The 21,911-nt window shown below is 42.5% G+C and overlaps 1 protein-coding gene and 1 long non-coding RNA gene across 3 annotated transcripts in view; one reads left to right on the top strand and one right to left on the bottom strand.

The window, feature by feature from the left end:
- Nucleotides 1–21,911, top strand: part of afg2a (AFG2 AAA ATPase homolog A) — a 106,735-nt gene that overhangs the window by 21,788 nt on the left and 63,036 nt on the right. The window contains exons 12-15 of the mRNA XM_063877100.1: nt 5,466–5,675; nt 10,632–10,685; nt 10,944–11,023; nt 16,856–16,982. Coding sequence (XP_063733170.1) covers nt 5,466–5,675; nt 10,632–10,685; nt 10,944–11,023; nt 16,856–16,982 — 471 coding nt within the window. The remainder of the gene's footprint in view (nt 1–5,465; nt 5,676–10,631; nt 10,686–10,943; nt 11,024–16,855; nt 16,983–21,911) is intronic.
- Nucleotides 8,090–21,746, bottom strand: LOC134860216 (uncharacterized). 2 transcript variants are annotated; one of them, XR_010165205.1, is made up of 3 exons: nt 21,716–21,746; nt 21,501–21,578; nt 8,090–8,247 (listed from the first exon to the last, which is right to left on the bottom strand). It is a non-coding gene; the product is annotated as an uncharacterized LOC134860216 (long non-coding RNA). The 2 variants fall into 2 exon arrangements; XR_010165204.1 differs by lacking the exon at nt 8,090–8,247 and adding an exon at nt 16,459–17,024 and having other exon boundaries at nt 21,716–21,739.

Raw genomic sequence — 21,911 nt, 5'->3', positions numbered from 1 at the left:
CCCATTTAAATGTACTCTTCGTCTCCCTTGGGTTTTTTTTTGTCTGAGAAGTCCCCCACACCCTCCTTTCAACCCCATCAAAGGGCCAGAGCCTGAGAGGCCCCTTGTAAAGTTCAGAAAACAACAGTAAAAGATAATAACTGGGTCTCGTACCAAAAGGAAGGGAGGTAAAGAAGGGGGAAAAACGCTGCGCAGCGAGGTGTGAGTCAAAACATTGCCTTGTAATTCCACAGGCGCTTCATTCGTGACAAAAGCACCTTGCAATTAATCTCACTTTATATTGTTGTTTCTTACAATGACTCCATTAAGTCTGCAGAGACTTAGCCAAAGAATGCAACAAATAGGGGCAAGATGAGACTCTACAGTGTTGTGTTGCACAGCTGCTTCCTCGGAGGAAAAGGAGGATGATTGGCAGGTCTGAGGATATTGCCGGTAAACGCAGAGCAGAGTGGCCCTTTTTAAAGCCCCAAAACAGCTTGAAGTGGGTCAGATAGCAGAGTCTGAGTGCAGGTCATCCTCAGCATTTGGTTTAATTGTGTCCTATGCCTGATGGGTGGGGTTTGCTCGCTGCAGTTATTAGAGGAATGTGTGTACGGCATGTCCACCCTACGTAGGACATAAAGCATAGGTCTATAACACTGGTCAGGTCACAAATCATAGAAATGTTTACTGAAGTTTGTCATGTACAAGCCCTTCCAGTTGTGACGCTGCCTATGGTTTATTGACTACAGACATAATAAAGTCCACATAATAGTGATCCCTAGCTTTTATGAGTATCACACAGAGTTTTACTCCATTGTCAATTACTGTTCCAAATGTCCTTACTTTGAACACAGGAAATCCATGTTGTTACAATATATTGAGGCCATTGAATCTAGCCGCTTGCCTGTGCATTACATGCGTTCTGTTGTACAGGGAAACACTTTTTGTATAATGTCTTCAGTGTCATTCATTCCTCATCACTTCACCTTTTTTCCTCTATTTCTCTATAAGCCATTTTGCTGTGGCTTTTATCCTTCTGCATTTTTTATTTCGTGTAATTCCTCTCTGGGCCTTCGATTGGGCGTTCTGGTTGGCTGGCCTTCTTCCGGCCTATCTCCCCATCTCTTCAGCACTCCTCTCTCTTCTCCCTCTCCTCCCTCCCCTCCCCTCCCCTCCCTTCCATCCGCCCTCTCCCTTCTCCCGCTCTGCACTGTCCATAAATTGTTCGGTATTTACAGTATGTGGCCAGACGCCAGGTTTCCATTAGGTGCTTCGTTCCCCGGAGACGGCGCCGGTGGCCTGGGATGTGTTACCTCTGGATGGAGATAGGGGGGGGGGAGGAAGAGAGAGGAAGAAGGGAGAGAGGTAAACAGCAGTATTTAAGGAAGACAGCAAGAGAAGGCGAAGGTCAAGTGAGAGAAGAATAAGGGATAGGAAGGAAGTACAGATAAGAGAGATACGTTTTTTCTATAGCCATGATTTTATCACTCCGGATTTATTTTGATTATTGATTATAATGTTGATTATGTTTAATATTCGGCCGAATGTTCCAAGAGCCCAAGATGCTGTTGGAAACTGGCTTTTTACAGTCCCAAACCAAAAGATAATCAGTGTAAAATCATAGAAAATAGAGAAAAAATAGCAAATATTCCTATTTTAAAGCTGGAACTCAACATTGTTCAACATTAATGCCTCTGGTATATTGTTTTTAAATTAATTTGAACCTTTTGATCAACAAATAATTTCATCATTCAACCTGATTTCCACATGAAATACACAAAAACTGGTACCAGTATTTGACAAGAGATAGATAAACTTTCCTCATGTAGATTTCTCCTGGAGAACTTTGATTCCTTGACCATTTTCATACATTTCCTGGGTGTTAACATATTTTTATACATGTGCATAACAACAGATACGTCAGAGTCGCTATGACAGTAAAGAGGAGGGTCACTGTTTCGAATAAGGTCAACAATTTGGGTAGACATTTGATTACCAAACTATGTAAACACATCGTACGACTTCCTGCGCAACCTGATTTCTTCCAGTAATCTGGTCTATTCTGTGCATGTAAATAAACTCAGAGAGAGAGCAGGGTGAGGGCAGAAAGGAGAGGAGATAAACAGAAAGACAGGGAGAAAGAGAGGGTGTTAAGGTCGATCAAAAGAAATATAGGTGAGAGGAAAAGATGAGGGAGAAGGGAGGGGAGTGATGGATTGGTAATGCAGGAAGGAACAGGAAGGATGAAGGGAGGTCTGAGAGGTTTTTCAGGATGACGGCTTCTCCTCTTATCTGCTTTATCTCCTCCGGTTGTTCGCTCTCTCTCCCCTTTCTTCCTCCCTCTTTCCATCGCTCAGAAAGACAGCTGTTGGCTCCGTCTGCTGTTGTTCTCTCCGTTCAGAGCCTCCATGATTCAACCTGAGACCTTCCATCCTTCCAAATATGCTTTTATATTTCCCTCCTCTCCTCCTCCCCGTCATCCGCCTGGAAGAACTCGCTTTTCTCTGCAGTTCGGTCAGGAAGTTAAAAGGCCTTCAGTGCGTGGGTTACACGAGAGGATCCGTGACATCAATGAGCAATCAGAGTTTGTTTGGTCTGTTGCATTTATTGTTGGCGATGTGTTTGTGTTTGAGCTGTATGAAGGACTCCAGGAGAACCGGAGTGAGTTAGAGCAGAGCGTTAGACTGATGTTGATCATTTATTAGTACTTGGCTTCTCATTGATGTCCACCTCCAGTTTAAATACACGTGATTAATTCAGTTTGATTGCACGTTATTGTGTGATTGATTAATACCACTGAACCTGATGCAACCTTATTATTCAGTATTTGGATTCCAGACAGACTTGGATTGTTTGTCTTCTAGTAAATCTGCCAGGCCTCTTAGTTTTTCTTTCTCTTCATCTTCTTGTTTCATTACTTCTTGTATTACTTTGTCCTATTCTACTTTCATTAAAACGTGTTAATATATTAAGTCTTCTTTAATACCAAATCGTATTACTTTATCTTTTCTTTTGCTATTTCTGAGTCATTGCTTCCTCTTCTTCTTGTTCTTCTTCTGGTGCATGCTGGGAGATTTTGTAGCGTGAGCGGAAGAAAAGAGCGACGCTTTATAAGTTACATTTTTGCGTTTGTGCTTGTTTATGGGTGTTAGTTTCATATAGTTTATCGGTGATAGTTTACTTTGCTTAACTTTTGGGTCTTTTGGTGGTGGGTTTGGGGTGTTTTGCGGGCTTCTCCTGCCGGTGTCTCGCCGGCCGGCGTCTGACGCCATGGTAAATGGAGACTTTGCCAAACTCACGCGGAAGCACGGCATTAAAATATCGGCCGGCTTTGCCGCTGTGGTGGTGGGGGGCTCCCCTCCGGAGGCGGCGGCTGCTGCTGAGGGAGGGGTGCCTCCAGTTGCGGTGGCCGTTAATGCGGCCGCTGTGGTGGTGGGGGGCTCCCCTCCAGAGGCGGCGGCTGCTGCTGAGGGAGGGGTGTCACAGAGAAGATTGAGGAAAAACTGTCCAAATGGAAGTGGCTGCTCCCGCAGATGTCTTTTAAAGGTAGAGTGTTGGTTTTAAACAACCTTGTGGCATCCCAACTGTGGCACTGCCTTACCTGTGTAGACCCTCCCTCAGGCCTTCTGGCCGAAATACAAAAGAGATTGGTAGATTTCTTTTGGGATGGGCTACACTGGGTGCCACAGGGGGTGCTGTTTTTATCTAGAGAGGAGGGGGGACAGGGCCTTGTCCACCTGGCCAGCCGAACAGCCACTTTTAGAGTGCAGTTTCCGCAAAGGTATCTTACCGGCCCGGCCGATTTGGTGTGGAGAGATGTGAGCAGCTGCATTCTAAGACGCGCGAGTAACCTGGGGCTGGATGCTGCTCTGTTTTTAACTGATTTAACCATTTTAAAGTTAAGTGGGTTACCTCCCTTTTATCAGGGTGTTTTTAAGTCTTGGGCCCTTCTTAACCATAAAAGGTGTCCAAAGACTGACTCTCTGCACTGGTTGTTAAAAGAGCCTCTGATTCATGGAGCCAGGCTGGACGTTAGCTGCAGCGAGACACCAGGACTGGCAGGTGGCGCTGCGCAGATCTGGGACCCTGAGCCTTCAGCAGGTGGTGGAAGCAGTGGGGCCGGAGCTGAGCGATGCCTGGGCCTTGGGCTCTCTGCTGGGTCTACACTCTGTCCGGGTGGCCCAGAAGAGCCTGCAACTCTGGAGCCGGAGCCTCTGCGCTGAGGAACAGAGACTGCTAAGGAGCTACGGACAGGGCAGAGCCAAACAAGACCCAACAGACCGTTTCCCGGAGATATACCTGAGCCCAGGGCTCGGAGAGCTGACGGGCCCCCTGCTCAAGGTTGCAAACCCAGAGAAAATGACCATGCACAAAGCTGACAAAAAGACTATATACATGAACATTGTAAAAACCATTAACAAAAATGGACTGAAGGACAGGGCCTCCACTGTGTGGAGCACTAGACTGGGTGCCGGAAACGGACCAGGCCCACAGTGGAGGATTCTGTACAAACCCCCCTTAAAAAAACGTATTGCCGACCTCCAGTGGAGAATTTTACACGGCGCTATCGCCTCCAATTCTTTTATCTCCGTCATTAATCCTGCTGTTAGTAACGAGTGTCCATTTTGTGGTTTTAGAGAGACTGTTTTCCATGTTTTTACAGAGTGCCAGAGACTCACGGGTTTCTTCTCTCTTTTAACATTGTTTTTTAGTCTTTTTAGTATAGCTTTTACCGAGAGCGTGTTTATCATGGGGGCTCCATACAGAAAGACAAACAAGGAAAAGTGGCAGCTCCTAAACTACCTCTCTGGTGAAGCTAAAATGGCTATCTACCTAAGTAGGAAGAACAGAGTGGAAAACAGGAAGGGACAAGAAGCAAAAGCGATCTGGCTGTGCAACATCAGAGCCAGACTCTGGCTAGAGCATCGTTTTTATAAAAACATCGGGGACTTGGAAGCTGTTAAACAATGTTGGTGCCATAAAGACATTGTATGCTCTGTGGTTAATGAGGATTTGCACTTTACACAAGTCTTTAAGGCTTAGCTTTTTTATTTATCTATTCTAGGTAAATTGAGTTGTGTTGTACTTGATGTAAATGTACATTTGCTAAACCTGTAATAAAGTGCTTTTGTAAAAGTCAAAAGTCTTCTTCTTCTTCTTCTTCGTGCTCATTATGATAAGTGCTTCTTTTAAGTATATAAAAATGCTGTTTCGAGCTGCTTCGATCAAACATCCTGTTATTAAATTGATTTGGTTTAACACCTAGAGAACTGGATACCAAACTCTCAGGCTGTATTCAAGTTACCTTCGTCTTACAGGAAATACTTTTGAAGCTTTTGTCTGTTTATTTGAAAAAAAGGCTTTTCATATCTTTAATTATTACATCCATTGCGACCGCACTTCCATGTAAACGTTAAAGAAACGTATTGTTCTTCAAGCTAAAAGACACACTTCCCTGACTTCACATTGTCTGTTCCCTGCAGGTTCGCTGGTCGGACGTAGGCGGCATGGAGGAGGTGAAGCTGAAACTAAAGCAGGCCGTGGAGTGGCCCCTGAGGCACCCTGAGGCCTTCTCTCGTATGGGGATCCAGCCCCCTAAAGGAGTCCTGCTGTACGGGCCCCCAGGCTGCTCCAAGACCATGATAGCCAAGGCGCTGGCCAATGAGAGTGGGCTCAACTTCCTGGCTATTAAAGTGAGTTTTATTATTTATTCTATTACTGGTTTTCCTCTCCAGGTCATATTCCTGCCGAGTGACGTTCCAAAACACAGCATTATGGCTCAGTAGGGAATAAAAGTAATGGAGCTATTCCAAAAACCCATTAAAATAATATGACTTTAACTTTGATGATGGATGAATGATTCAAATTCAAAGGATTTTTACGTCAGCCTTTGTGTATTCCTGAACATAATCGGGGTTAAATTGAAATTGTGCTTGGCAAAAAAGCCTTGCTTTCTTTTCCTTACAAATATCATTAGAAACATGTAGTGTAATTTTGTATTTTGAGATAGTGGAGACTTTGAGTTGTTAAAACCCTTTAAAAAATGTTCCTTATTTTCCTTTAAGTAGCTTTGAATATGTATACAATCCTATTGTTCAACCCTGACTGACAGAACAAACTAAGTCTTAATTTCAGCTTTTGGATTAATATTAAACTCAAGACAGGTTTAATAGCTGCACCATCCCACTTAAGGAACATATTCACATCCTTCATTGTTTGCATCATTTTAAGCAAATGTCCTCGAATTTAACCGAACACATTTGGTGTCTTTGAAAGCATTCGGATATTTTCCACAATTTCCAAATACATTGATGTAGATTATAGGATGAATGACTGACCTGTGAGTCATTTGGATTTGCACATCACCAATAGTAAATGTCACCCACACACACATTTTATGCTATGTGTCACTGGCAGTAGTGGAGATGTTTCCCCGATGACCTGGAGGCGGTCTGGCTGCCCCACTTCCTGTGCAGAGAGCTTCCCCTGTCTGACCTTTGACCCCGTGTTGTCCCCTCTCATTCATCACCCCATCCTCTCTGCGCCCCCCACCCCCCTCCTCTGTCATCCGCACCGCTGCCCATTCAGGCTCGGCTGACAGAGATTGATTGATCAGCGTGTTGAATTTTTGATCAGTAAACACTTCCCCGAGCTGTTGCCGAGCGAGACGGAGAGCTCCGACAGCATCTCTCAACCCGGGTCATTAAGCCGTCTGCGGACACGGATGTGATTTGTGTTTTTGTTTGTTTTGTTTTATTTTGTGTTGCGGTATGCATGGGGACAAAGTATTGGTAATTACTTGAAATACTGACAGATGTAGATTTATCTTATCCATGAATTCTGTATAAACTTTAAAGTTATCCAACAGGGTTGCAGTATTTGGAATCATTCATTTGTATTAAGAGTATCTCAAACAAACAAATATGTTTTGTTAAATCTTTAAAATATGATTTGAAGCAGCTATACAACTTTATATTCAAAATTCAATTTGAACACATAATAAGCCTTTAATAAATATGGTTCTTCCTGCAATTTGAATATTGTATTAGTACAAATTGCAACTTCAATACAATTTCCCTTACGGCCCGTCCACACGGTTCCGTAGCGTTGCCGAACTGCATTGCGGTTCCGTTGCTCGCGGTGAAAGTTGAGAAAAGTTCAACTTTTCAAGCGTCGACGGAAGCGCCAGCCAATCAAATCCCGCGTATGCAATATGCCAGTACAAGCGCGAGCCAATCAAACCGCGTGTATGTGTGTTCGGGACGGGAGATTAATGTGGTTGGTTTTTTGCAAGCGTCAACGCAACAGAACCGTTTGTACGCTGCGTTAACCGTGCAGCTCTTTTATCCAGACTCACATTGCGGCAGTTATAGGAAAACAAACTCAATATGTTTGTGTTATTGTATGTACACACAGGTAAGTTCAAAGCAAAATCATGAAGTAGAACTTACGTTGAACTTAATATTTCTGCTTTGAACTTACCAAATGCAACTAGCTGGAAACGGTTGACAAAATACATTTAATTTAAGTTAATATTTCAATATCTGACTGTAGTGGAAAGAGGACATCCTGTGCAGACATTACAGATAGAAAAAGAGATTGTAAAATATGTCACTTAATTGTGAGGGACACTATCTTTGTCGTTGACTGATGTTTTGTCTTTGATACAAAGATGATGAAGAGTGGAACTCTAATCTTGCGCAGCACTTTTGCGAGACATCAGGAAGAGTATCTGCTTCGTGAAAAGGTTTAAAAACATCCTGTCCCTCCCGCTGAAAGCCGCTCTCCAGCATCTGCAATAACAGTATCAGGTTTTTCCAGTGCAGCGGTTGCTTTGACATAGATACGTTATCCAGATTTAAATGTGGATACTTTAAGGCTCAGCCTGTTTCCTCTGCGTGAAAAAGCCCTATTATCATCTTGTCAATTTCAGTTTCCTCCCTCTGCAGCGGCCACTCAAACACACTCACATCAGCCGATGCACACTTACACACACACACACACACACACACACACACGCACACACACACACACACACACAGGCGGCTCGTATCTCTACACTGTCAATGGTTTTAAACTCACCATGTCCAGCCCTTTGGCTCGGCCTCAGAAGAGAGGAACCTGGGATTAATGAGTCAACCTCCACACTTACTGCAGGAGACAAAAGGGCTGCGAGTTAAGTGTCGTCTCCTCCGTCAGACCAGAGGTGTTGAAAGGGTGGATTGCAGGAAAGGAAGTTCTTCTTAGGGCTGAGTGGATGTTTATCTGCCTCCGAGTGAAAGAGAGAAGAGGGAGGAATGGACTTTAGGAGAGGGAGAGGGTACAGGAGGTTCACTTAGTAGTCCTAGTGAGATAAAAGTAAGATTAGTGCTAATGTAAGTAAGCAATTATAGGTGGAGTAGTGAAGCTTTGTGAGAGTTTTGTACTCACTAACCTGGCTTAATCTGAAAAAAGCAGTTAGTGCATATAAACATTTACCAGCATACTTGTCTTTGTGACATTTCTGAAAGGTTTGACATTCACTCTTTGATGGAAAAATGGCTTAATCTCCTCTTCCGTCATAAAACAAAACCATGCCCTTCAGCTATCATCTGAGAGGACAGACTTACAGGTCATTATACAGAGCCTTGGTTAGTGTTAGCTGTCTTCTCCACTTGCTTTATTGTCTTTAAATACATCTAAATTCCCTATTGGGTTCATTGAGGCTCATAAACTATACCTGGGAACAGATATTTCACCTTTATGCTCAAGATTAGATCTGACAAATAGTCTGTTCTGACCTTTACCATGAGTGATCCACATAAATAACATAAACATACAGTTTTTACCGTCCCACTGCATGAACGATTCCCCTGGTGTTTTTTTAACTTGTTCACTACGGTAATCATAGTCATTTAGGCAGGACAACTTCCTTTTATTCTGGACTGAAGAGAGGGATTTGTACATAGTTTGTGGTTGGAAAACCTCAATTATGGACAAGAGTTTAAACTAGCAGTAGCTCTCGACTCTTTGTTTTTGCTCTGTGTTAAAAAGGATCGTCCCAATTAGATAATCAGGCAGCGGGGTTACACTGAAACTGTGATTTCTGAATGAGTTTCTTTTACTCCCCTTTTTTCTGGAGAGAAGTAAAGAAACTGTGGATTCATTTGCTGTTTAAGGTGCACTATGACTCAACAGCTTTAAGACATGAAGAAACTATTCATTTCCGCTTGGATCTAATGCAGTATTTTCACCTGAAAGTGGGAGGGGCCATACTTTTTGTCCGGAAGTGACATCAACGACGCATACCTTAGTTTTCTAGAAAAACTCCTGCACTGCAGCTGTGAGAGCTATTGGTAGTGAGGCTGCCAGTTATTCTAAACAACACTGGTCTAACTGCTGTCTCATTAATGACCTTTTGAGCTACAGGGACTCTGTCTTTCTGTAGGAATACATGTCTAAACTAGAACACAATCACTAATGCGACAGTGTTTTTGGGTGGGGATAATCAAAGGTAGTCCAACTTAAACATGGCTGTCCATTCTGCACATGTTATGGATCTAAACTGAATGGGATGCTATGCTTTGGTAACACATTTAGCATGTGAAATCATGCCAAATATACCAGTGCGATGAAGGTGTAGCAGCATTGCCATCAACAGCAGTATATCAAACGCGGTACTGTAGAGTTCACACACTGAGAAATGTCTTCATTTGCCAGCTGAACCACAGATGTTACACACAAACATGAACCAGTACACAGTGTTCAGTGAACATAGAAGCAGCCCTGTGGAATTACAGCACACACACACACACACACACACACACACACACACACACACACACACACACACACACACACACACCCTGCTGTCCTGCATAACATTCTCACGCTGCGTTATCACTGTTTCACTGTGTTCCTCTTTTTAATCTCCCAAAGACGCCACAGAGCAGCAGCTGCTCTCGGCTCCATCAGAATGTAAGCTCGCAGTTTAAACCTTCAGCAAACACAGGGAACCAGGTGAACCTTCACTAAACATAAACACGATTAGGAACGAGTCTCCTGAAGATGAAGCCATTTATCTAACCGCTGCTGGAATGTAGATGCTTTAAACTCCACCTCGTTGATCGTCTCTTGGGATTGTGTCAGCACAGTCTACTTTTTTTGTCAGCAGTTGATTTCCTAATGAAAAACTCTGCACTCTATATGTAATATAATGCAGTACCCTAACATTTCCAGTTGTCAGCATGTCCAATTACAGACCCACTCATTTTCAGGTTCATATATTTATTTTGTGTCTCTGCTGTGACATGTCTCAATTTTTAGGCTTTAATGTTCAAAACGCTCTTTATTTTTCTCATACTGCCTGTGCTGCAGCACCTCTTTTCTCCCTCTGTCTGAAACCAGAGCCCAGTCTCCTCTGAGTGGTTAGTGGGCCAGCTCTGTTGTGATTAGTCAACCTTTTAGAGATGTCCCGCCCCTTAACCGATCACGTACAATGTGTTGGAGCGCTAGCCAATAGAAGCACAAGTGTGACATCCCGATGTTAGCCTTTGCAGGCCATTTACATACACACAAACCTATACAACAGACCACAGGAAAGGAGAAAACCCCAAAAAGCATAATAGGGCCTCTGTAAAAATGCTTAAACTTGACTTTTCTTTTTTTAGGGTCCAGAATTACTGAGCAAGTATGTTGGGGAGTCTGAAAGAGCCGTGAGAGAGGTTGGTACATTTCATTTTCATAACCATTATAACATATTGTAATACCTTTGTTCTGTTATTAAAACTATGCAGCCTGATGGTGTTTTCCGGACAACAACTAAACTATTTCTGGTTGCTGATGTGAAGAACGGATGAGCTGTAGTTTAGAACATTAACAAGTGTCACATTTCCCGTGCATGTTTGTGCTGGGAATGATTCATTTGTCCTGCTAAACATTTGTCCTGTTTCCCTCTCTATTGTTGCTCGCCCTGCCTGCAGGTGTTTAGGAAGGCGAGGGCTGTCGCTCCGTCCATCGTCTTCTTTGATGAGATCGACGCTCTGGCCAGTGAAAGAGGAAGGTACAGGGTGTTTGTTTTCTCAACACCATAGAAAGTGGCCTACAATTAGCACAACATTCAAAAACAAAAAGAGTTCCTGCCACTTTGTAAATGTCCACTTCCTGCCTCTGAAAGGTCACTGCTGACCACGGCCGCTGTCTACTATTTTCAGCACTGTGGTCCTTCTTTGCCCGCCAGTGACAAATGCACAGTCATCGCTGCGGCATGTTTTAATTCCCCGTCCCGGCTCGTCTCACAAAGATTAACTTATGAATGGAAGGCGCAAACATCTCAATAAGTCTGCACGACTGCGCTATCAAAGCAGGCCACTCTGTTCCCATGGTGTCCTCTCAGACGTTTTGTGGCTCTTTTGCCACCGGCAAACACAGAACACAGTCTTGTCCGGAGGCGCTTTAGTGGGATGGCACTGGGAACATCTGTGGCTTAAAGGAAAGAGGACGGGGGGCGGACAGAGGACACAGACCGGAGGCACACAAACACTTCATTGTGCCCGTCCACGGCAGATGGGGAAAGCCAAATATGCAGCATGCTTCCTGGTATACCAGTCGATGAAACTCAATGTTGCAGGAAGGAGCAGAGAGAGGCCAACAGGCCGGCCCTGTGACTCCTCCATGTGGCCCTCGGTCTCAAAGCTAACTGGTTTTAGAGACGAGACATATGTAGACATTTTAGTCTTTGTCCCTTTGATCCTGGAATGTAGAATCATATCCTAACATTTAAGCAACAACAAAGGTATTAGACCTGCAATCTAATCTCTCAATGCTCTCAGTTTTCCTACCATAAAAACTAGTTTTCCACTATGAACATAGAAGATTATGTAAATGCAGGCAACCCAATCCCAGTATCGAGAGGCTGGTACGTTACTAGAGATTAATTTGTTCCATGGTTATTATAAAATATCTTCCAAAAACAAGTCTGTTTTGTTGCTTTCACGTTTCGCAAATGAAAGCCCATCAATGCCAATATTGTTGCTGTCAGGATTATTAATAGGACGTTACTTTTTGCCACAGCTACCTCTATTACTACTGCTGAGACTAAATATAGGTTGACACTTTTCAAGCTAACATCTAAGATGGAATATCTCTTTAATTTAAACGCAACGTCTATTGCACGTCTGTGTCCTGGGAGAGGGATCCCTCCTCTGTCGCTCTCCCATGTTTCGCCGTTAACTGGGGTTTCATAGGAAGTTTTTCCTTGTCCGAAGTGAGGGTCCGAGGACACAGGGTGTTGTATTCATATTCATATTCTGTACAGAATGTAAAGTCCACTGAGACAAATGTAAAATGTGTGATATTGGGTTTTTGATTGACCTAACACATTCTTTAAAAATGTGAGAAATGCGTTCAATAGTTGTTATGGTCTGTATACTAGAAATTCAATCTCCAGCTTTCAAAAACGTCCATGTTGTCATCACACACTACCTGAACCACTCTTCAGTGTTTTGTTTCAGCACATAATAATAATAAAGCTTTATTCGTTTAGCTCTTTTCAGACTCTTGCTGCACCAGTGGCAGACATCACAAATTAAAACAGAGAACAAGAAATTCCATTCAGGTCAAACGTTAACACCTTTTTTGCGCACATGCAGGATATAAACTCAATAAAAACAATTCAATGAACCAAAGGAGCTTAAAATTGTATGATAACCTTCTCAGTAAAACAAAGGCATAAGACAGATATTATTTAATGACAAACTGCATTTATATTCTTGTCTCAGTTCAGAGGATTGTATTTTCTTCCCTTTTTGATTGTTTAACATTTCACATACGTGCTTCTTTACAGAGTAGACACCACTGACTTATAGTAGAATCAAGTTTCCACGATCAAACAAAGTCAAATTGAGAAAGACAAATAAGAATTGCTCCTTTAAGAATGAAATTGAACTGCTCTTTAGGTTGTCAGTCGAGCTGTTCAGTCGACAGCCTTTATACTTTAGTGCAGTCTTGACTCGCTTCCAGTCTACAGGAAATAACTCTATTGCAACTTGTCTTCATCAATCAATTTTTTTGCCAGTGGGACTGACAAGTTCTGTCAGCTTTTTTTCTTCCTGTATGAATAACCCCCCCCCCTTATCTTGATGTTCAATTTTGAGAATGCACTCTGATCCTCCACCCATAATGCGTGTGAGTTTGTTGGCCGGCTGCGATGGACGTGAGGCTGGACCCGCGCCTCGGGGCCCCTTGCCATTTAAAAAAAAGAAAGAAAAATGCACTTAGCGCAGATCTATAAAGGTTATTTATTGGTCTCCACTTCCTGCCATGTTTAATCAATGAAGTGGCTCACGCACGCAGGCAAGAATTCAAAACTGTTGACACAACCAGACAGCCTGGGCTGCGTGGCGTACGTGTGTGTTTTTTTTTCTCTGGAGTCAGGAGATGAGAAGCACCTGTAAATCTGTCAGCCTACCTGCCACGAGTCTAAACTGGTGGAGTGAAATGAAGGAGACAGCGAGAAGACAGGAAGAGAGGCAAAGTAGGAGATACAAAAACAGACAGTGAATGTTGGATAGAGGCAGAGACTGACGGATGAAAAAAGATAAGAAAATATGTGTTCAGGATTGAAAAATGAACTGCATTCCTGACTGAGAGAAAGACAAATGAATGATTAGTTTAAAAGAAACAATGAAAACAAGTAACTTTTCCAATGAAAGTCCTTTTTTGGGGGGGAATAACTGTATTGAGTGAGTAGGGCATTGAATACTTTACATTAAGAGGCCCTTTTATGCTATTTGGTGGTTATCCTTTCCTGTAGTGTGTTATAGAGGTTTTAATGCATGTAAATGGTCTGCAAAGGCTAAAATCCCACTCTACCCCACCCCGCCTCCATTAGACTCCTTTGTTTATTTCCGTAACACAGTGGCATCACTATGTAACACTTCTATTGGCTAGCGCTCCAACACATTGTACATGGTAGGCTAAGGGGCGGGACATCTTTAAGCGGTTGACCAATCACAACAGAGCTCAATCAGAGCAGACTGGGGTCTGGTTTCAGACAGAGGGTGAAAAGAGGTGCTGCAGCACAGGCAGTATGAGAAAAAATAAAGAGCGTTTGGAACATTAAAGCATGGAGACATGTCACAGGGGAGACACTAAATACAAATATGAACCTGGAAATGAGCATAATATGGCCCCTTTAAGGATTTTAACATAAAATAAATAAATAGAAATACACATAATATCCCCCCCCCCCATATTTGCACAACAAACACCTCCAATCTCACTTTAAAATATGTATCCTAAGAGCTGGTGTCAGACTTCGTGTATTTTGTCTCTACTATGATAAGTTATTATATTTATATGTGGATTTTCATTTATTTATTCCCCTCGTGTCTCATTCTCTTTGTCCATTCTTTCCTTTTCTGTCACCCTCATCCTCCTTTTATTCATTTGACATCCTCTGTCATTTTGTCTCCCCCTCCATTGCTCACCCCTCTTCCTCTCACCACCTTCATTCTTCCTCTCCTCCATATTTCTTTCACATCATATTCTCCCTCTCTCCAATTCATCACTCTGTCCTCCTTTCCCTAATCCTCTTCCCTCCTTCCCTTTTTCTCCCCAACTCTCTCTCCCCCCTCTCTCTCTTTCTCTCCCTTCATATCTCAGTGACAGAGCTCCTTTGTGTTCCTCTGCGGCCTTGTCTCTGCTAATGACGTCTGGCACTTCCGCTGCCCTGTCAACAGAGCCTGTGTGTGTTTGAGCTGAGGAGGGCGGCTGTCTGCACTGCGTTATGGAAAATAACCACCTTGTAACGCACTGGCTAACACGATGATGAGTTTCTTAAAGGATAAGGACGCTAATATCATGCGTTATAACATATTGGGAACACATTGTACTCAAAATATTGCTTCTGTAAAGTTTGATATACTCTGTTGTTCCTCTGTTTGAAAAGGAAACCTCAGTGAGTCATAAGTTGCACTGGGTGCAGTTTATTCAGGCATTAATTTACTGAAGCAAAATATGTGTTAGTTGCAAACATTTAGCATATTTTGGCTGGTAATTGCATACATCTTTTCTCAGTAAATGTTGACTTTTGGACTCAGGATTGTGGACTGACAGCTACAGATGATGGCTGATGAAAACCATCACCTTCTTTCTCTCCCTGATTTTAAATTACATTATATGGTTTAATATTGTTACTGTTGTACCAACTTGCCAATACTGTTGTTATTTTATACCAACAGTTTGCCAGTGAAGCTTCTTTGAATTTGAGATAGAGAAAATAAAATAAAAGGTGGATCGCAGACTATTTCATACCTGTTTCTGTAAGACTGTCCATATATTCCTTTTTTCTGGCAGACAAGAGCTTTGAAGATCTGGGCAGCCCAGTGCCTTTTCTAAAAGATCAAAATGTTCCAGCTAAAAGCTCTTCTGAGCGGCCGTGCAAGTCCGGTCGCTTTCAAAAAAGAAATGCTACACTTAGCATAACTCAATAATAATGATACATCTCATTTTAGCGTTATACATTGAGAAGCTGAGAACTATTTGATTCAGCCACGAGCCACAGACAACTCTTCCAGCATAAGGACGTAAACATGAAGAGGTTTTAAATATGTAGATTGGGTGTTGAGTTCAAATATCAACAATTTTTTATTGATTGACACGGTTTCGGTTAAACAAATGTAGTTTGATTAAATGAAAACCAAAAGAATAATGACTCTCGGTACATATTTCACACACCATCTCTCACGTACTTCATATAGCCTTGACTTCTGGTTGGGATACTCCAGACTCAAACGTCACTATATTGGAAGAACACAGGCCCTACATTTACAAGTCCAAACAAGGTGACATGTTTGTGAACTTTGTCTAAAGTAGGGCTGCTTTTTATTTGAGCGTGTTTTCAGTTGCAGTGCAGTGGGACGTCATTGGCAGGACGGTTCACTTTTTCTGCCAAAGCCTTTTCCTTTCCTGAAGAAGAATTGCCCCAATGAAAGAACCTGCCATCAGAGTGTCAGTGAAACTATTCAGGAGTTCAAGTATTCCAGAACTGGATCATTTTCATCATTACGTGATACAGCAAATATTGAGTAAAGATTGTTGTATTGGCCTCCCGAGAGCAGGACATTGCATGCTGCTTAATATTTCTATCATCCATGTGATCAATCATCCAACAGACATGACGTTTCACTCTTTCTCTTTCCCTCCATTATCCCATTTGTCTTTTCGCGTTAGAGCCACAACCTCCAACCCAAAAGAAACAAGTTGTTTGTTTCTAATCCATCTAATCCAACCAACGGGAGGTTAACGTAACAATTCTAAACATGCGGTAAACATTTGTAATAAAGCAATTTACTCAAGAAAACCACATGGTCAGCTTTAGAAAAGGATCATTTAAATGGATACTGTGATGTTACTCAACTTACAGAAGTGACATCAAGTCATGTTAAATGAAGTCAACATTGACTTTCATGAATGGACACAATGATCAACCTTCTGGGTATTGGTTTGTCTGATGCATATTCCATCTTCCTCTCACGCTAAATCTTATTCATCCTCTCCCTCGTGAATTACTACGATCACTAGAGGTTGTATGTTGTAAGCATAAATATGGGTCATAATAACAAACAGCATATGAAATTGTTTCTCTTTTCTACATTTCCTTCATTTCTTTACAATATGCTGTCCATCTTTCCACCAATCCACTCCTCCATGATCTATCTGTAATTCATCACCATCCATTACTTCCTTTTTCCTAGTTTCTCTCTAAATTACACACGTTCCTTTCCCTCTCCATCATCCATCCTGCCATACAATCGTCCATCACCACATCAATCTCATCTTTTGTTTCCCTGTCTTTCACTCATCTGTCTTCTGTTCTCGTCCACATCTCCAGCTCCTCGGGCTCCGGCGGTGTAGGCGACCGGGTCCTGGCTCAGCTCCTGACAGAGATGGACGGCATCGAGCAGCTCCGAGACGTCACCGTGTTGGCCGCCACCAACCGGCCCGACATGATCGATAAGGTAAACAGACGTCTTTTATCCGTCCTTCCTCCTCTTTGGTCCCTGATTGATAAGGTTGAGAAGATGTTGTGTGTTTGTTTCTCTTGTCTCCTCCTTTCTCTCGCTTCCTCTGTTGTACATGATTGATAAGGTTAAAGGTCACCTGCGTCTGTCCTCGACTCTCTCTCTCTCCCTGTCACTGCATTGTTTTGGTGCGTTTAGATTGGATGCATTCGTACACCTCGTTTGGTTTCGGTTTTCAGGTTTAGAGTCATTTTGGAGCTTTTGTTTGGCTAAATGGAGCCAAATAACTTTCCTACACCTTCCAAGAGATTGAATTATGTTGCATCATGCCTTAAAGGGAACAAAAGGACTCAACAGATTGATTGATTGATTGCAAACCATACTCCAGAATCAAATCATACGTTACTGCCTTCAAAATGTGCTTGCTTCCCGGACAATGTACCCTTATTACCCTGATGATCCTATGCGTTTTCCTCTGGAGCAAACTAGATTAAAGTTAAGTAAAACTTCTCAACAACTTTATAGATTGCCATCAGATCCAGGACCTGCAATCAGGTGGAAAATGATCCTCTGTCCTTTCACTTTAATGCTAATTAACAGATGCTAGCGTGCCATCAATATTAGCCAAGTACATCAGGTTGTGAGCAGTAACAAAGATCAAGCAAAGGAACGACTAAAGCAGAGTTTCCTTTCTGTTACAGTCAATTTAAAACACACAACAGGTGGAAGTGAATCCTTTATCTCCTCCTAAACTCTTCTTCCCCTCCATTACAATCTCCCCCCATGTTCTATTTTTCTACCCCCTTTTATCTCTTCCTCTTCCCATCCTCAAAGCTGTCTTTGGTCTCTTATCCGGCCATCTCCGTCCTAATGAAATTTCCTGAGTGCTGATCAAAGACGGAGTCTGTGCCTTGTCAGAAAGGACACAGGAAAGGAGAATGTCAGGCAGCCATCTGTCTTTCTCCCTTTTTGTGTCTTTGGTTTCTTCCTTAACTTAACATTAACTCTAGACGTTTGAATCTAAAGGAGGATATCCATTATTAGAAATCAATAATTATCCTTTTCATTTAACAAACATTCTGCAAATTACAAGCAATTGCAAGAAAATTGCTGTTTTTTTAGGGATAAAATGTACTTTTGGAACCAGGTCCTTTTCTGTGTTTTATTGAAGGTTTTATTCTCAGCTACTTTCCATATATTTGCCACTCGAAACTGCCGTATCATGTTCAACTCTTTGAATTTTCTCACAACCTAACTGTCTGTACTTTGTTGATTGTAAGACTTAGTTAGTATGGCGTAGTTGTGCAAATTGCCATTTTTTATGAATGAGTGAAATGTGAATGAGTACATTTCTGACGCTCTTCGTTATACCGTGGATTTTTGATGGATGTCTCCCATAATTTGGAGAAAGCTTGCATTTGTTCCGATTGAAAACCATTTTAAAGTCCAAAAAGTCGAAAGGAGAAACTGGTGTTTTGTATTAAAACCATTGCATACTTCTCCTATCTATTCATTGCCTTACATTAACCCCTCCCTTACTCATGTGTTCCTCTTCCTCTTTTTTTCTATCCATAACAATCACTTATCCTTATTTAGGAAGCGGCTTAAAGTGTTGTTGCATCTGCAGTTGTTTTATGTGAACCACTTTGAACATCTATTTGGATTTCTACTGTCAGTACTTCTTTGAGAAATCCTCCACTTACAAATTTAGGGTAACCCCCCCAGCCCACTTGTGGAGAATTGATCCATCGCTGTGGTGGGGGAATGACAGCCACTTCCTCCACCTCTTCAACTGGTTGCCGTCTCATTTCAAACTCCATTAGCGGTGATGCAGCTGAGAAACCGTCTGTGGGCATGTGTGTGTGTATATCTGAGAAAGGAGAAGAGACGCATAAAGAGGGAAAAGAGAGGCAGGAAGAAACTCCTAACAGTAGGGAGGGGGTCACACCCCTGGGTGGACAGATGGGAAACCCCAGGCGTTCTTCCACAAGCCTCCCTCTCAGGAAGTGGTCTCCCGGGCAGCTGAGAAATCAGATTACCTCCTCCCGCCCGCACCCCCTACTGAGTGTGTGTCTGTGTGTGTGTGGTTGTTTAGCAGAGTTCAAGTCATTTGAATAAGGGACCTGTGACATACATTGGGAAACGGAAGCTGCCAAATGGACAGATAGGAACCCCCTACGGTTCAAGAACCCAACCTGCTTTCACCGCCCCTTTGCCACCACCGACGCAGACAGTCACTTCATACCGGAGATGGGCGGGAATTTCCATACCAATGGCAGGATATGATGGGACAAATGAAGATTAATGGGACGCCGGGGTGTCAATGAAGTCATTGTAGGGGCTCCTGGGGGACTCAGCTGTTTGATGGACAGAGTGGGAGGAAGATAGGGGAGAAGTAGCGGTTACTTTAGGAAGGAGCAGGCCTGATGCCCTTCGATCAACCACTGCTGCAGGAGAGTGCGGATTCTCTCTTCTCATCAAGTTCAAACAAGGTCATTTTGAGTTGTGAAACTATGGCCTCATTCAAATTTAACTTGGCAGCTTTAATATAAACTTAAATATCCCATATTATTTCTATGAATACCTAAAGCCTATGTTTTTATAACTAAGACATCCTGTCCCTTTGCATCCAACTTCCTCAGGGACAAACATGACCAGGTATGCAAAAACATCCAGACATGAAGTGAGTAATGCAGCTGAATCACATCCTAACAAACGGATAACAAAAGATAACAAATAGATAGTTTCCACCCAGGCACACAAAGTCCTGCAACTTCCTCTCACTTGTGTTTCACTTTTGATAAATCACATTATTCACAACTAACCAGTGTTCTCTTTTGTTGGGGCCTCTTTAACTTGCCCTGCATAATCAGCTACTGCTCATGTAATTGCCTTAAGAACTTCAGGAGGTGCAATGGCTGGTTGGTTGAGTCCTCTACATGATGACATATCGGCAAACAACCCCCCCCCCCCCCACACACACACACACACTCAAACCTCCTGCTGTCCCCCCTCCTACTTAAAAAAACTTCTTACACTTCCTCTTTCCTTTGTATTGCGCCAATCACCCAGGCCCACCTCTGACCCGCTGTGACCGCTCAGTGGTGATTGATTAGCACCACCAGGAATATTTATCCAGCCTGTTCAGTAGGAAGAGCCCCCTGTCACTCTGTTTATGGAGCAGCTGTCCGTCTTGTTGATTGTACAACACAAACACTCAAACAACACGGCCCTTTTACCATTTGCAGTTTGTCCAAAAAACCACACTTTGACTTTTTTGTCCTTCAGCTTGTTTGGTTTGGTGGCTTACTCCCCAGGAAAGATAGTGTTGGTTTGTTATTTCACTGAATAGCCTATTCGTTTACCCTAATGTGTGTCGGGCTTTATCCATGCTATCAGGAGGCAGGAGTGCTTACAGTGGAGAAGATTACTAGCAGATGGGTCTTTGTTCAGGACCAGAAGTACCCAACTGGGCTCTTATCAGATCAAGGGGCGAAAACAAAACAGAGGCAATATAATTAGAGTTGAAAGGACTGTATATCTGTATAGATACTCCATAGGAGCAATTACCATGGCTGAGTTTCACATTTGTCAATGGACGCTGAGACTTCCACTCTAGTCACATCATGTATAGCATTAATACTTTTCCAACAAGGAATTATTTCATTACTTGTTATGTCTGTCAGACAGCTCAAATATATCAGTTTACAATAACATAGCGTATATATGAAACATAGAAAAGTGGAATTTGCACATCGGACTAGCCAGGGATAGTGGATGGCGGCGTCCAAATCCATCGGCCTAACAGCAAATGTTAGCATGTTAGCTTGTTAGCACATTTAGCTAAAAATGGTGGAGATAAACCCACTTAACATCATGAAGCTAGTCTTTTAATTTTAAATATTTTAGCAGGTATTAAGCATTTAGCTCCACGCACTGGGGTGCCTCAGTAAAGCTGTACTGATTTAAAAAAAAATAATGTGTAGGGTTTTTGTAGGACTCAAAGTCGCTTTACAATATAAGGGAGGGTTGGGGGAGTACAAACAAAGATTCTGACTTGAAAATATCTTGATACTGTTTTCCACTAAACTCTTGTGTTCCTCACTGGTGATGAAGCTTTCTGTAACAACTAAGCAAATCAGAAAGACTCTAAGCTGTGGTTAAAGAACGAACTTTCAACTTAAAATCAGCAAAATTGTTGTTAAAAGCTGGTAAATCTACTGCTCATTGCTAAGCCTTAGTTGGCTCGTTGAAAAGCAAAGAAGTTAAACTCATCAAACCATTTCTTATCCACCAGTTTATCCGATAAATGCCTTCATTTTGGAGGCGCAGCTATCCTGCAACTACCTCGAGGACACATGATTACATATCCATCCACAGCCTCTGATGAAGCTTTCAATATTTATATTTTTATAAATATAGATGTTGTTCAACTATAATTAAACTGACAAATCGTGCCCCGTCTGGTACGAGCACAGTTTCACACCTAGCTACAAATTTCCCAGTATTACCCACCTTCATATCTCAGTGTGTTGTGGGTGGAAATGTGCCAGGATGCTGTTGGAGTCAACGAACAGCTCTCCATGTGTGTTACTATGTTGAAATAATAACAACAAATACATAGCTGTAAAACCTTGTGAGGGCTCATGTGTCTCAACATGGTTTTAAACGATACTTAAATACAATACAGAGCATCACCGAGCATTTACTTATCATTAAGGTTTTGTTACCTCTTGTTCCACTGCCTGGGAATATCACGTCCTTTTTATCAGCTCGCGTCCAGAATGAGGTTTTTCCCCCTTCTTCATGTCCTCATGCTCCTCCCTCTGGAAATCCTTTCTACTGTAGTGTTGCCTCTGAACAGGAGATGGTGCCAAACTTGACACGGGTCCATTCTTATGACAAGTATGATCAATGCTGACACTT

This window comes from Eleginops maclovinus, chromosome 23, assembly GCF_036324505.1.
Source record: "Eleginops maclovinus isolate JMC-PN-2008 ecotype Puerto Natales chromosome 23, JC_Emac_rtc_rv5, whole genome shotgun sequence".
Lineage (NCBI taxonomy): Eukaryota > Metazoa > Chordata > Actinopteri > Perciformes > Eleginopidae > Eleginops > Eleginops maclovinus.
The sequence above is the reverse complement of the archived record's forward strand: the minus strand, read 5'-3'. Positions and strand labels throughout refer to the sequence as shown.